Below are 14,105 nucleotides of genomic sequence, written 5' to 3' on the forward strand. Positions count from 1 at the left end.
GTTTGAACAGCAGACCTTTCAATACTTAGTCTACTGTGCTACCAGGGCTTCTTACCAAGACGGGGAAAGGAGGGAGTGCTAAGGGCAAATGTGCCAAAGCCCACCCCTAGCTGCAGGGCTCTCTGTTTTTATAAATAGACCCCATTGGATTTTTATAACTCTGGTCATTGGATGTTCAGTTGACTTCATTTTTAATGAGAGGTCTATAAATAATATCATCTTTATTCCTCGCTTTCTGTTTTCCCTGGCTTCTGTCAGTTTCTCAGTTTAGGTCAGGGCAGGTATTGAACATTCCTTCAATTCCCGTGACCTTTCGAGTTCATTTTTCAAATTCCATATCTGGGGGTTCTCATGTCAGTGACTGACTGAGGTGGAAAATACATGAGTGATTCGGTAAATACTTAATGAGTTCCTACAAAGGGACTCAATATTCAGAAGGGTTCTTTGTTAGTTCGGTCAGGTGTATCTGAGGGGAAAGTGGCTCTGATGGTATTTGGGGGGTGTGTGTGTGTCTGTGTGTGTGTGTGTAGTCTGCAATACAAGAGGGCATTATTATGGCTCTGCCGCGTGTGTAAGGTGCCTTATCTGCAGCTGCTTTTAATGAAACAGACCCTGTTTCATTATCTGTTAGTTGGGGGGAAGCCATGCATTCCTCGGAAGGGGTAAGAAGAAATTTATATAAAAATATATTAGATACATGAAAATAGAATAATTTATCATTTATCAAGGGGGAGGGGTAAAAAGAGGAGCTGATAACAAGGGCTCAATAGAAAGTAAATGTATAGAACAGGTGTCCTCAAAACCGAGGATGTTTATCCAGGCCGCTGGGTGTTTTTGCCCCGTTTGTTTTTTTACTTCAAAATAAGATATGTGCAGTGTGCGTAGGAATTTGTTCATAGTTTTTTTTTTAAACTATAGTCCGGCCCTCCAGCGGGTCTGAGGGACAGTGAATTGGCCCCCTGTTTAAAAAGTTTGAGGACCCCTGGTTTAGAAGATAAAGATGGCAACATACATACAAATAGGCTTGACACAGTTAATGTATAGATTGTTATAAGAGCTGTAAGAGCCCCAATAAAATGATCTTTTCATAAAATTCAAAAACTTAAAAAATAACTTAAAAACTTAAAAAATAAAATAAATATATAAGAATATATTAGGTGCCTGACACAAAGCAGGTGTTCAGATGGGTTCTGATACTGACTTAAGAGGGAGATTGCTGTCAGAAGGAGTGATATAGAGAGCTTATTTATGAAGAAAAAAGATTCCAGGATTTCCAAAGAAAGACTTGGTGACACACCGAGGAAACATACAACTGTCCTCTGGTTCCTTAATGCTTCTTTTACCCTACCCCACCCCACCATTGACCCCATTTCTGCCTTACAAATCTGGCTAGACCAGAGCATGCACACTGGTACAGATAAGACCAGGAAACCAGGGATCCAGGACGGATAAACCCCTCAGGACCAATAATGAAAATAGTGATACCAGGAGGTGAAGTGGAAGGGGGGTGGACAGGAGAAAAGGGGAATTGATCAAAATGATCTACATATAACCCCCTCCCAGGAGGACAGACAACTGAAAAGTGGGTGAAGGGAGAGAGCGGTCAATGTAAGACATGAAAAATAATAATTTATAAAGTATCAAGAGTTCATGAGGGAGGGAAGGTGAGGGTGGGGGATGAGCCGATAACAAGGGCTCAAGTAGAAAATGTTTTGAAAATGATGGTGGCAACAAATGTACAAATGTGCTTGACACAATGGATGGATGTATGAATTGTGATAAGACCTGTACGAACCCCCAATACAATGATTAAAAAGAAAAAACTTGAGTGGCAAGGGAAGGTATTTGAGGGTAAATAAAAATGTATTGCTACTAGGCTTCAACTTCATACATGGCATGGGTTTATTTTTGGTAAATCAAAGCATGATTAAGCATGTCTTTGCTCAGTAATACACAGGCTACATTAGTCTGAGAGTGCCTTCAAAAAAAGGAGGATAAAGTGCCTTCTAAACAGCCATGAAAATGAAGGAAACAAGCGGCCATCTAGCTCAGAAGCAACAAAGCCCACCTGGAAGAAGCACAGCAGCCTGTGCGATCACGAGGTGTCGAACGGATCAGGTATCAGGCATCATCAGAACAAAACATCCTATCATTGTAAACGAGGGGAAGTGCAGAGTGGAGGCCCAAAGCCCATCTGTAGGCAACTGGACATCCCCTTATGGAAGGGTCTCTGGGAGGAGAGGAGCCAGTCAGGGTGCAGTGTAGCAACAATGAAACCTATAACTTTCCTCTAGTTCTTAAATGCTTCCTCCCCTCCACTATCATGATCCCAATTCTACCTTACAAATCTGGCTAGACCAGAGGGTGTACACTGGTACAAATAGGAACTGGAAACACAAGGAATCTAGGGCGAATGATCCCTTCAGGACCAGTGGTGAGAGTGGCGATATCAGGAGGATGGAGGGAGGGTTGTGTGGAAAGGGGGAACCGATTGCAGGGATCTACATGTGACCTCCTCCCTGGGGGATGGACAACAGAAATGTGGGTGATGGGAGACGTCAGACAGTGCAAGAGATGACAAAATAATAATTTATAAATTATCAAGGGTTCATGAGGGAGGGGGGGAGGGGGAGCAGGGAGTGAGGGGAAAAATGAGCCGATGCCAGGGGCTTAAGTGGAGAGCAAATGTTTTGAGAATGATGAGGGCAATGAATGTACAAATGTGCTTTACAAAATTTATGTATGTATGTATGGATTGTGATGAGTTGTATGAGCCCCTAATAAAATGATTTTTTTTAAGCCATGAAAAATAATGATTTTGAGGTAGGGCTAATAGAAAAAATTAAAACTGAAATAGCTGCCTATATAAAATAACCGTTTTTGGATGGATTGAGTGCTTCAAGGAAGGCCAGGAAGACCTCAAAGATTGAGTTCAAGGCAGAGTTCGGCTCACCAGGTTATGGTAATGATTTTGGCGGGGACTCCAAAGGGGTCGTGTTGATAAAGTTTCTCAAAGGACACAGGATGGTCATGGGAGCTGATGATGGAAAAGACTGAAGAAATGTGAAAGCTGCATTGGTCGGAAAAGGTCAGGGCAAGTTGCACTGCGGAATTTCCCCATGCAGTCCGCTCCTTCTCTCGGGGAAGCAAAAGCTGCCCAGCCTACAGTGCTGATCTTCCCCTGAGGAATGCCAAGACTGCCTTTTGACCCATTGTGGTATAAGGTGGGCCGCACAGAACTCTGTGGGAAGGAAGGGTCAGTGAGCTTGGAAACCCTGGGCCATCTGGAGGACACATTGAACAGCACCTTCATATTTGGGGGAGTTTTGTTTTATGAAAGTTTCTTTTATTTTTGTAGCAATGCTTTTTTATACCTACCCTCATGTGTAGGGGGCGGGATATGGTTTTCATGTAAAACAAGGTTTTTAAAAATCTGTTCAAAGAATTGTTTAAGTTCTGTTGTAAATTACAGCTATTTAGCCTATTCTGCCTCGTCTCTTTTCTCTCCGTATAGGTTTATTAATTGGTTTTCTCATCATCTAAGTAACTTCCAATTTCGTTGGAGCTGGGAAGATTGGTGAGTGGGGCTGTATTTTGTTTTATTCTCCCCTTCTCTGGAATCTCCCATAGTGAGAAGCTGTGACTGGTTAAAACTGTCACATAGAAGCAGGTTCCTCACTGGGCTGCTTAGTTTCTTTGGTATTTATTACATGTAAATGAAGTTATTTCGGTAGAAGATAACCATTTTTACTTGAATCCACATTGTGTGAGTGCAGATTCTGCGTAAGAACTCATAAAACTGCATTTCCTCATTAGGTCAGATTGTCTCACTCAGGATCCTGAAAGCCCCAAACCCAAGTTTGTGAAGGAAGTTCTGGAGAAATGTATGAGGTGAGCGCTTTGCCTTTCTCCCGTTTAGGTACTGTCCTAATTGTAGGGGTTGTTTCTCGAATGTGCACTTAGGAGATACATCCAGAATACTATGTTTTAATAATTCCAGGTCTTTGCTTCATTGCCATTTTAATTTTCGATCCAGATTTAGGCTGGGAAAAGTAGGCAACCACAGCCATCTGGATTGAATGTGAATCGAGCCAAAATGCTTTCCAAAAGTCTAATTTCATATTTATGTAAAAGTTGCCAGTATGGTATTAAAAAGCTCCATATTTTGTTCACCTAGACTACCAAGTTAAGGTTTTGGCATATTTGCCCTTAGCACTCCCTCCTTTCCCCATCTTGGTAAGAAGCCCTGGTAGCACAGTAGACTAAGTATTGAAAGGCCTGCTGTTCAAACCCATCAGTGGCTCTGCAGGGGGAAAAAAGAGGCCGTGTGCTGGAAAGATGTACTCCCTTGAAAACTCTGTAGAGCAGTTCCACTATACCCCTTGGGGTTGCTATCAGTCTGACTACTTGACGACAGTGGGTATCTGCCCATTTCTGAACCTTTGATGAACAAGCTTCAGACACACTGTTCCATCTCCTTGAACATTTCATTGTACATTCCTCTCAAGAACACTATTCTATATATAACCAGTATATACCCCTCCAAACCAGGGAATCTGGCACAATATGGCCTTACCGTCCACAGATAATGGTGATCTCTCTTTCCTTTCTGGTTAAAATCCTATCTGGGAATAGATGTATTGTCATCATCCCTACTGTTGACTTATGTACAACAATGTAACCAGTCTTCTAGCCATTCAGGTGAGCCTCATCCATTGCCCCAAGTTATGGTCCACTTGGCTTGACGGCCCACAGTGCTGTGTGGCTCTCCAGACTCCCATCATCAACACCCTCTAAATATCCTTGGCCACAGGTGGTAGGCCCACGAGCCACAGCTCCATGCAAGCCAGTAAGCTTTGCGGTAAACCTATCTTGGAGTGCTAGTTCACACAGCGGCTTGTTGAGCCCGTTTGGCTGTCAGCTGAGTTTTGGTTTTGGGCAGTTTTGCTTTTCCAGATAAAGGCGAGTGTTTCTGAAGAGTGGACCTGATCAGAAACACTTTCTGAGTTTGCTCATTACATTGCAGGTTGTCTTACCATCAGCGCATATTAGATGTTGTCCCTCCTACGTTCTCAACTCTATGTCCAGCAAACCCAACCTGCATTTACAAGTACGGAGATGAAAGTAGCAGTAAGTAGTGAAATGAAACCCTTCGTCTTTCAAAAGTACACGTGCATTTCTACTCTGAAGTCATTTACCGAACCTGAAGAGAGTGGACTGTTTCCACCCCCACCCACTGGGGTGTATGTTTTCTATATAAAAGGCAGTCTGTCACTGGTGCCTTTTGAATAATTTGCCTTGTGGTCATTTGGAAGATTTTATTGTACCTTAATCATTGTTTATGGCTTCTGATTTTTAAAAGATTGTTTGCAGTGCCATATTTATGACCTTAGTGTTAAATACACTACTACGGGTAGGAACTTCTAACATGAAAGCTGGCATTTGTTTGGGTGATGGAGAGCCCTTGAGCTAAGTATCCCCTGACATCAGATCTGAGGTGGGAGGTGGGGGGCGGGGAGGCACAGGTGCATAGACTTTGGACAGAAGTGGTCTGCCTCCAGAAAAGTTCTTAGTGTTTCCTTACCTTTTGGCCACATCTTTCTAAGACTGCACCCTAGGTCAAAGGGACAGTATGCATGATAAGCCATTTTCCTCTTTGCACAGTGTTTACACTCCCTGAGGAAGAGGTGCTGTTCATTGGTGGTCACTGTCAAGAGTTGGCAAGTTGTTTTTCCAGTGGGCGCTTGGAACCGCTCCTCTCCTCTTGTTGTGTGGCAACTCCTTATACCTTAAAACTGGTCCGCTGTGTTCTTAGACGGTGCCCTGGCCCTCCACCCAGGTCCCTGACAACACCTGACTCCTTCAAATAAAGTGGCAGTCTCAATGCTAATCACACGTGCGATGTTGATGTGTTAAAACCGCTCCGAGAAGTAGGTGTGCTTGTGCCATGCTAACGGGCTGCTCCTAAGTGGTCAAGTGCAGGTTCTGTTTCATGCTCACCAACTAAGGAGCCCAGGCTTGTAGCCACTGTGCTTTCTGATGAGTCAAGCTTGATGGGGCTCGTTGAAGTGCCGGCCTTGACTTCTGCCTTGTAGCGGTTCAGAGAATCTTTAAGCTTGGCCTTTCGGAGCCTTTCCTTGTTTCCATAGGAACAACAGCCCCTCGTGACCGTTGTCTCTGCTGTGCTGTTTTTTGATTTGTCCTAAACGATCTCAAGTCCTGCAGGCCCACTTGCTTTGTCGTCTGTCCCCATGCCCCCATGCACCCTTTGTCTTGGCTTTGCTCTTGATGAGGTACTCCTCTCTTCAGGACCGAGCCCAAGTGCCTCCTTGGAAACATGTGTCAGCAAGTGAGGATTGACTTTGCTCTCTGGCTACAAGACAGCCTCCTCAAGACGTGCTTTGGTTATTTCATTGTGAGAACATTTTTAAAATCTGATCTCTCTCTCTCCCCCGTTTAGATTCTCTTCCTGGGCATTCTGTTGCCCTGTGTTTATCAGTTGCTTTTAAAAGTAAGGCGACCAATGCAGAAATCTTCACCATTTTGAAAAACATCCCAAATCCCAACCAGGAGGACGATGATGGTAAGAGAAGGAGAGGGGTGGGTGGGAGTGCTGCATGTAGGCCAAGTGAAAACAGAAACACGACTGTGGCCGCCTGAGTTCTGTGAAATCCCATCGGAAGCTCAGAAAGCAGTCTGTTCGTTTGACATGTTCAAATGAATCCAGGTTCCTCGAATCTGAATGTCTTTTCTTACATGCAAAAAGAGATGCAGACACCCTCTGAAGCAGCTTGCCTAGGGATGAAGTATCTAAAGTATCTAAATATGTAGGAAAATGCCCCCTTATCCTGCTGCACTTTTCAAACATTCCCTGCTGTTGCCGTAGAGAGGCTCTTCAGTGGGAAGCATCACTCCTGGAAATGTGCACATCAAGTGACCATATTAATCATTAGCATTCACTGAGGATGGGCTGTGTAGTTTAAACTCAGTCGTTGCCCTCCCCTCCCCGCTAGCATAGTGGAGCGAGCTGATTGACGAAATAATTAAAAGTTTATCTGAACCAGTAAGGGGTTAAGGAAAAGGTAATAAGTGGGTTCTTTGCTAAAGCATATTGTGAAAACTTCAATAACTATAGCAATGTGGAAGGGATGGGAAGTCTACTGGGACAGCTGGGGAACCCTTAGAGAGGGGTGTGTGTGTGTGTGTGTGTGTGTGTGTGTGTGTGTGTGTGTGTGTGTGTTGTGCATAGAAAGTGACTCAGGAGAATTTGAATTTCTCTGTGAAACTTGAATTACTAGAGAAGATGTAAAATAAAAGTCTTTGAAATAGATTTCTGTGTTGTAGGTTTACTGCATTACTTTTATATTCTTCATTATCTTGCCACCATATAGACAGAAAATGAACAGGGAAATCTGTGGTAATTGTGTAAGAAATGGATCATAATGAAAGAATTAGGAAAATAGTCACAAAGGGCAAAAACTAAGATGCTTACTTTGGAATCTAAAATAATAAAAGACCATCGCTGGTTTCAAATACGTAGGATCTAGCATTTAGATTTTGTAAAAGCAAAAACAAACTTCTTAGACTTTGATGAGCTGAAACCAGTGCTGATTTTTTTTTTTATTCCCTCCGTACTGATGGAGGTTAAACACGTGTTGGAGTATCTGTCCAGTATCCCAGATGCAGCCCCACGAACTTGCTCTGCTTTCACTTTCCAGATGAAGGATTCGGGTTTAACCCACTGAAGATAGAAGTCTTTGTCCAGACTCTGCTACACCTGGCAGCCAAATCCTTCAGCCACTCCTTCAGTGCTCTCGCCAAGTAAGTACAGCAGAAGCACCGCCTTCTTGTGGTGTCAGGACTCTGCTTTCTGAATGTCAATGGGAGTACCTTAGAGTGAAATCATTGGATGGGATATTAATTATAGTATTGTCGTATGGTACGTTGGGTTTGGATTTGTAGTAACTAAAATCGGTATCCCACTGCTGTTTTTAAGTGTATGTGTTTCCCTCTTCTGACAAGGGAGACGGGGAATCAAACTCACCATCAGCCCAGGATCAATTCCTTTGAGGGGAGGTCAGACATCCCTCGACCTTCCAAGTTTCCCTCCCATGGCACTCACTACTGCTCTGATGGGTTTGAGAAGTCATTGCAGTGGCCACATAGATCGTACTCATGATTGTGGGGTTGATTAAGGAAGTTAAGAGGTGACAGTTCAGGATCAGAAATGCTCAGAATACAATCTTCTGGTCAAAAGTACCTCTCCTCACAGGTACTCTTTGCTCTGGCTCTCGGCATTTAAGTGAGCCTCCTCCCCAAAGGTACTCAGCCTTACTCCATGGGCCAGTCGACCTGCTGTGCTGCCTGTGCTTCGGCTGTTGGTTCTGCTGCAGCCACTCCTCTGATGTCACAGATGTCTCCTGGCTCAAGAAGGTTCAGCACACCGGGAACTCGGGGTTTAAATGATGTGCTCCACTTGTGGCTCTTTTTCCTTGATTGTGAGGTCCCTCATTTCTGCTTCTGGGACAACTTATTTTTATACCCAGCCATATGCCAAAATTGACCAACCTCAAGTTAGAGTTCCAGGATTTTGCGATCACAGTTGCCCCTATTAACAGTCACTCACATATGATTGAATATTAACATCTTCCCCCACCTTCTCTTACCCAGACCCATCAAGAGGAAATGTGCCAAATCTGCCTGGTTGATGGTGGGAGTAGCGAAAACTATGTCTACAGAAGCCAAAGCAAATCATTTCTGCACCATGTGCATGTATATATGAAATGCACTTTTCTCACATAAACCATTATAGAGGCTAATGAGAACCAGGTCCGTAGTATAGCCATAGATACAGGAGCAGCTCTTACCCCTCATCTTTCTCAAGGGATGTCGGAAATCAGAGTTGACTACACTTGCAGGAGGCCACCCAGAAGTTGGTATCTAAGGACTGTGCTTTCTTGCATGTTAGACAAGCTTCAGAAGATGAAGGCATCTATTCTCCGAGCCAAGCCGAGACTGTGGACTCCTCTCCCTTTCTCAACTCCTGAAGCTCCCCACTGTAGTCAGATGGTGTGCGGCCAGAAGGTGCCGCCTGTGCTTAGGGAGGATTCCTGAGTCCGTTTCATTATATATACTCCGTAAACTTTTCATCCTGAGCTAACAATACCCGTTGCCCGTCAAATCCGTTCCCACTCAGCATAGCCATGGAGAGCAGAGTAGAAGTACCCCAATAGGTCTGTAGGGAACCAGACTGCCACATCTTCCTGCTGAGCAGCTAGTGGGCTTGAACCACCGACCTTTCAGTCCCATAGTCAAGCATTTAACCACTGTGCCACTGCAGTTCCTTGAGCTAAAGTAATATATTGTAAATCTTTGTGAAGGCTCCCTGGTGGCCCATTGGGTCAAGCATTGTCCTGCTAACCACAAGGTTACTAGTTTGAATCCACAAGCCCTACCTCGGGAGAAAGAGGAGGCAATGTACCTCCTTAAAACATTTCCAGCCTTAAACACCCTGTCAGACAGTTCTGCTCTGTCCTCTCATTTCCTGTGAGTCAGAATTGACTGGTGTGTTTGGTGTTTTGATTTTTTTTAAAAATAAATCGTTTTATTGAGGGCTCTGACAGCTTTTATAACAATCCGTATATCAGTTATATCAAGCATATTTGTACATATGTTGCCATCATCATTTTCAAAACATTTTCTTTCTACTTGAGCCCTTGGTATCAGCTCCTCTTTTTTCCCTCCCTCCTTCACTCACCCACCACCTTTAATGCATTATAAATTATTATTTTCACATCTCACACCGTCTGCTGCCTCCCTTCACCCGTGTTTCTGTTCATCCCCCCACCTTCCCTCTACCCTCATGATATTGCTTCTCCCATTTTTGTACCTGAGGGGTTTATCTGTCCTGGATTACATGTGTCAAGAGCTCTTACCTGTACTAGTGTACGTGCTCCAGAATAGCTGGATCTGTAAGGTAGAACTGGGGTTGTGATAATGTGTGGGGGGAAGCATAAGAGAACTAGAGAAATGTGTGTTTTGTCCGTGCTATACTGCACCCTGGCTGACTTGTCCCTTCCCTGTGACCCTTCTGTAAGGTGTTTTGATTTTTAAGGATTGGTGGTAGGTACCATAAAAACTGAATTCCTACTCATGTCTTTATATCCTTCATGGCTACTGTTTTATTTTGCATTTATATTTTAAAAGATTTTGAAAGCATTAAATTGTTCATGGAATTAGTATATATGTGATATTTTTTCTCTCTCCATTATCAAAAGGTTTCATGAAGTCTTCAAAACCTTAGCTGAAAGTGATGAGGGCAAATTACATGTCCTCAGAGTTATATTTGAAGTGTGGCGGAACCACCCACAGGTAAGAGCCATTATGTGATCGTAAAGTAAGCTGAGTAACTGCCTTCGTTTCAGCTTGTCAAACATGAGATTTTATTCTGAACCTAACAGCTTAAAATCTGGAATGTCTTTAGTGCTGTGGAAGGGATGATGTTGGATTCACTCTTTAATGAACAAGTGCTGTGGCTTGGTTTTGGACTATTTAATTTCTCACTACAGTTTAAATGTTAGTTAAAATACTTATTCCAATTGGCTAGGAAGCTGTTACCCAGTCTTAAGTTTATATAGACGAGCTTTAGATTTCTCAAACATTGATATATTATTTTCATATTATAAAGAGACACTGAAATATCAGAACATGTGTATTTAGGATTTTATGATAAAACATTCTTAGGTTTTTAGCTTCTGGGATTTAATGAAAATTATTGAGATATTTTCTGAAATATAAAACAAGTGATATGCTAGAGTTTTTGTTTTATCGTTGTTCAATTTGTACTGGTACTGTAGTATCTCTTGCATTGCCAAAATCAAACATAGCGAAGAAATAAATCTTAGGCTAAAAGAGTCAAGTTGACTCCATCTCCACAGAAAGTGAATTTTTTTTCTAATCATTTTATGAGGGGTTCATACAACTCTTATCACATTCCATACATACATCAATTGTGTAAAGCGCATTTGTACATTCATTGCCCTCATCATTCTCAAAACATTTCCTCTGCACTTAAGGCCCCTAGCATTAGGTCCTCATTTTCCCCTCCCTCCCCACTTAGCTCTGGTAGCAGTACCGTGGTTCTGACCGGCAGGTGGGTCAGTTTGCCCTAAACAGTGCTCTGTGTTGTAGATGATTGCCGTGCTAGTGGATAAGATGATTCGCACACAGATTGTGGACTGTGCTGCAGTAGCAAATTGGATCTTCTCCTCTGAACTATCTCGTGACTTTACCAGGTAACATGGATTCTAGGAATTGTTTTGTGTATACTCTCTTATACAAGGACACCAAATTCTGAAGCACAGTCCATTCTGGTGGAGTTGGACTTGTCCAAAGATCCGTAGACAGTAGAAATAGATATAGCCAGTCAGGTTGCTTTATCTCTCAGAGAGACACCATTTGGATCTGGCCCATGTAGCCAGGTAGAAATGCTGACGAAGAATTCAGACTATTGAGAGAATACAATCCAATCTGCCTGGCCAAGAGCCATGCGGTGTGTCAGAGCCTCAGTCAGACCCGGTGTCAAGTCACAGGAGGATGGTGACCTGGCATGTACACGAGGAGCCAGGAGAGAAATGAAGTTGTCACAAATTAAATCTAAATCATGAAAGGATCGAGAAAAGCCTGATGGCTTTTTTCCTTCACGTTTATAAAAGCTTGAGAGTGAGTGCAGAATGTATATAAAGTTGGAGCTGCAGGAAAGAGACCTTACCAAGGTGGTTCTTAACTGGTGAGGTTGAATCCATAAACTTTACATTCTGTCAGAACTGGGACGACAGTGGTAGCCAAACAGGAAGCAAAAATGGAAAGGACTTGCAATGATTTTTGTAAAAAGGACATCACAAGTGGTGGCTTCACTCACTGTGCCTGCTAATCTGAAAGATCTCCTTAGGATAAAACAGTATGTGCAGCTAGCCAAGTTGGCATGGACAAATGAAAGCCACACAAAAGTGTTCTAAGATCTTTTCAGACTCTCAGAAAGCTGATCACCCAGGTGTATAGAAGCCACTGTTCTGAATAAGTTATTATTTCACCCCATTCAGTCCTCCGCAGAGTAGCCCTGTAGGAAGATGTCTGGGAGCTTGATTAGCTCCATAGAGTCACACTGCAAGAGCTAGGATTAAAATCCAGACAGGCTTGAATAGATGCATTGCCCAAGGACTCGCCAATTTGCAACCCCTAGCCCAGCGATTTCCATCTCTTCAGAGCCTTCCAGAGTCCAGTGGTCTACTCTGGGCTTCTGTGTATTCTGGACTTGAGGTTTGGGTTTTGTCAAATTGTCCATCCCTGTCAAAATCTGTAGAAAGAAGTGCTCCACTCTCTACTGGGGTTAGAGGACCTAGTTTGTCGACATAAAAGTATCTAAGAAGCTACTTTAGAAAATTGGTTTTTAATTGTGCAACAAACATGTACATGTGACCATGGATACTCGAGCAGTTCTGTAAGGAAGTTGCCATACTTAGGTATTTAATTCTTGATGCCCAACAGTTAGTTGATAGCTGTCAACAATTGCCTTTTTTAAATGTTCCAAGAGAATTAACGTAGTGTATGCCAGTTAAAGTCAGTAAAGCCGGTGCAGTGAGCCTCTGGCCAGTGGTTAACATTTAGACATTTAGGGTTTAAATTTAGAAGAGAAAAAACATAGTTTTTTCCCTAATGTAAGTGGTGGGGTTTTTTTTAATGCTAGTGTTTTTTTATGGTTTTCCATTTCAATACATCGCCCACGTTTATCTAGTAGAGATTGGAAATAAGAAATATAGAAAGGACACAGCACAGAGTTCACGAGTCTCAAGGGTAGAAAGAGATGGTTGCACAATCAAGGCAAATCATAAGTATCGCTGGAAGACTTTTAAGTTATTTTTACCCAAAGGGTAAGGCTATTTTAGAACTCAGGAATAAATGACTATAAACTTTATCATATAAAAGTATAGAAAACATTCAATAACCAAATATAATATTGCTTTTAAGATTATTTGTTTGGGAAATCCTGCATTCCACAATTCGTAAGATGAGCAAACACGTTACGAAGATTCAGAAAGAGCTAGAAGAAGCGAAGGAAAAACTTGCCAGGCAACATAAACGGGTAAGGCTTTGGTGATGTCACCGTTACAGGCGGTCTGGGGAACCAGGGTCTCTGTAGAATAGTCACAGGCATCACCTGGACGGTGCTCCCTTTTCCTGAGCCGCATCCTGCAGTGCTCCTGGAAGCAGTGGAATTGGCGGATCCGAGGCTTGTTGCATTGTGCTGGTGTACTACTGCACAGTGAACCTGGCAGCAAGCTGTAAACCTTTTCCATAGTTGAGACTCGTGGTCCAGTGTCATATTTACCCCATGAGGGACGAAGAAGCTAGTGGACAGTGGTGTGTCTAGATGAGTTCATGGGGCATGGGGGGGACAGGGAGAGTGTAAAGGCTTCATGTTTTGTAAGTGCTGTGAGGCACTTAGTTAATTAGTCTTTCCAAATTTTCAAGGTACTTCTCATGTGGATGGGAGGCTCAGCAATTCAGCCTTTTGTTTGAGGAAGCAGTGAGCTGATTGTGTGGGGGTTGGGGGTAGATGGTGCTTCAAAAAGTGTGTGGAAAAATTGACTTAAGAAATAATGGAGTTTTTCCATGAAGTTTTTAAAAAACCCTCCTATAGAATTATTCAACATGATGGCACTGGTGAACTTGGGCCAGTAGTTTCTAGTGTAATTTACATAGTATGTGTCAATCACAGTAGTAGGTCTGGGGGGACAGAGGGTTAGTTGTTTCTGTGACCCTATGCCCTTTCCTGTGGATGAAGAGTGACTTATGCTTCTGTACCACCACCACCCACCCACCCCATCTTTTTTTTTTTAGTCATTCTATTAGGGGCTCATACAACTCTTATCACAATCCATACATACATCAATTGTGTAAAGCACATTTGTACATTCATTTCCCTAATCATTCTCAAAACATTTGCTCTCTACTTAAGCCCCTGGCATCAGCTCCTCATTTTTCCCCTCCCTCCCCACTCCCCTCTCGCTCATGAACCCTTGATAATTTATAAATTATTATTTTGT

The 14,105-nt window shown here is 42.9% G+C and overlaps 1 protein-coding gene across 2 annotated transcripts in view; it reads left to right on the forward strand.

Moving 5' to 3' along the window:
- Positions 1–14,105, forward strand: part of NCBP1 (nuclear cap binding protein subunit 1) — a 46,446-nt gene that overhangs the window by 25,503 nt on the left and 6,838 nt on the right. For both annotated transcript variants that reach the window (XM_004710991.2, XM_030887395.2), the window contains 8 exons: positions 3,515–3,577; positions 3,817–3,891; positions 5,027–5,130; positions 6,461–6,583; positions 7,719–7,821; positions 10,278–10,371; positions 11,191–11,294; positions 13,027–13,141. In XM_004710991.2, coding sequence (XP_004711048.1) covers positions 3,515–3,577; positions 3,817–3,891; positions 5,027–5,130; positions 6,461–6,583; positions 7,719–7,821; positions 10,278–10,371; positions 11,191–11,294; positions 13,027–13,141 — 781 coding nt within the window. The remainder of the gene's footprint in view (positions 1–3,514; positions 3,578–3,816; positions 3,892–5,026; positions 5,131–6,460; positions 6,584–7,718; positions 7,822–10,277; positions 10,372–11,190; positions 11,295–13,026; positions 13,142–14,105) is intronic.

This window comes from Echinops telfairi, unplaced genomic scaffold, assembly GCF_000313985.2.
Source record: "Echinops telfairi isolate 266 unplaced genomic scaffold, ASM31398v2 ScPeMD7_7410;HRSCAF=8448, whole genome shotgun sequence".
NCBI lineage: Eukaryota > Metazoa > Chordata > Mammalia > Afrosoricida > Tenrecidae > Echinops > Echinops telfairi.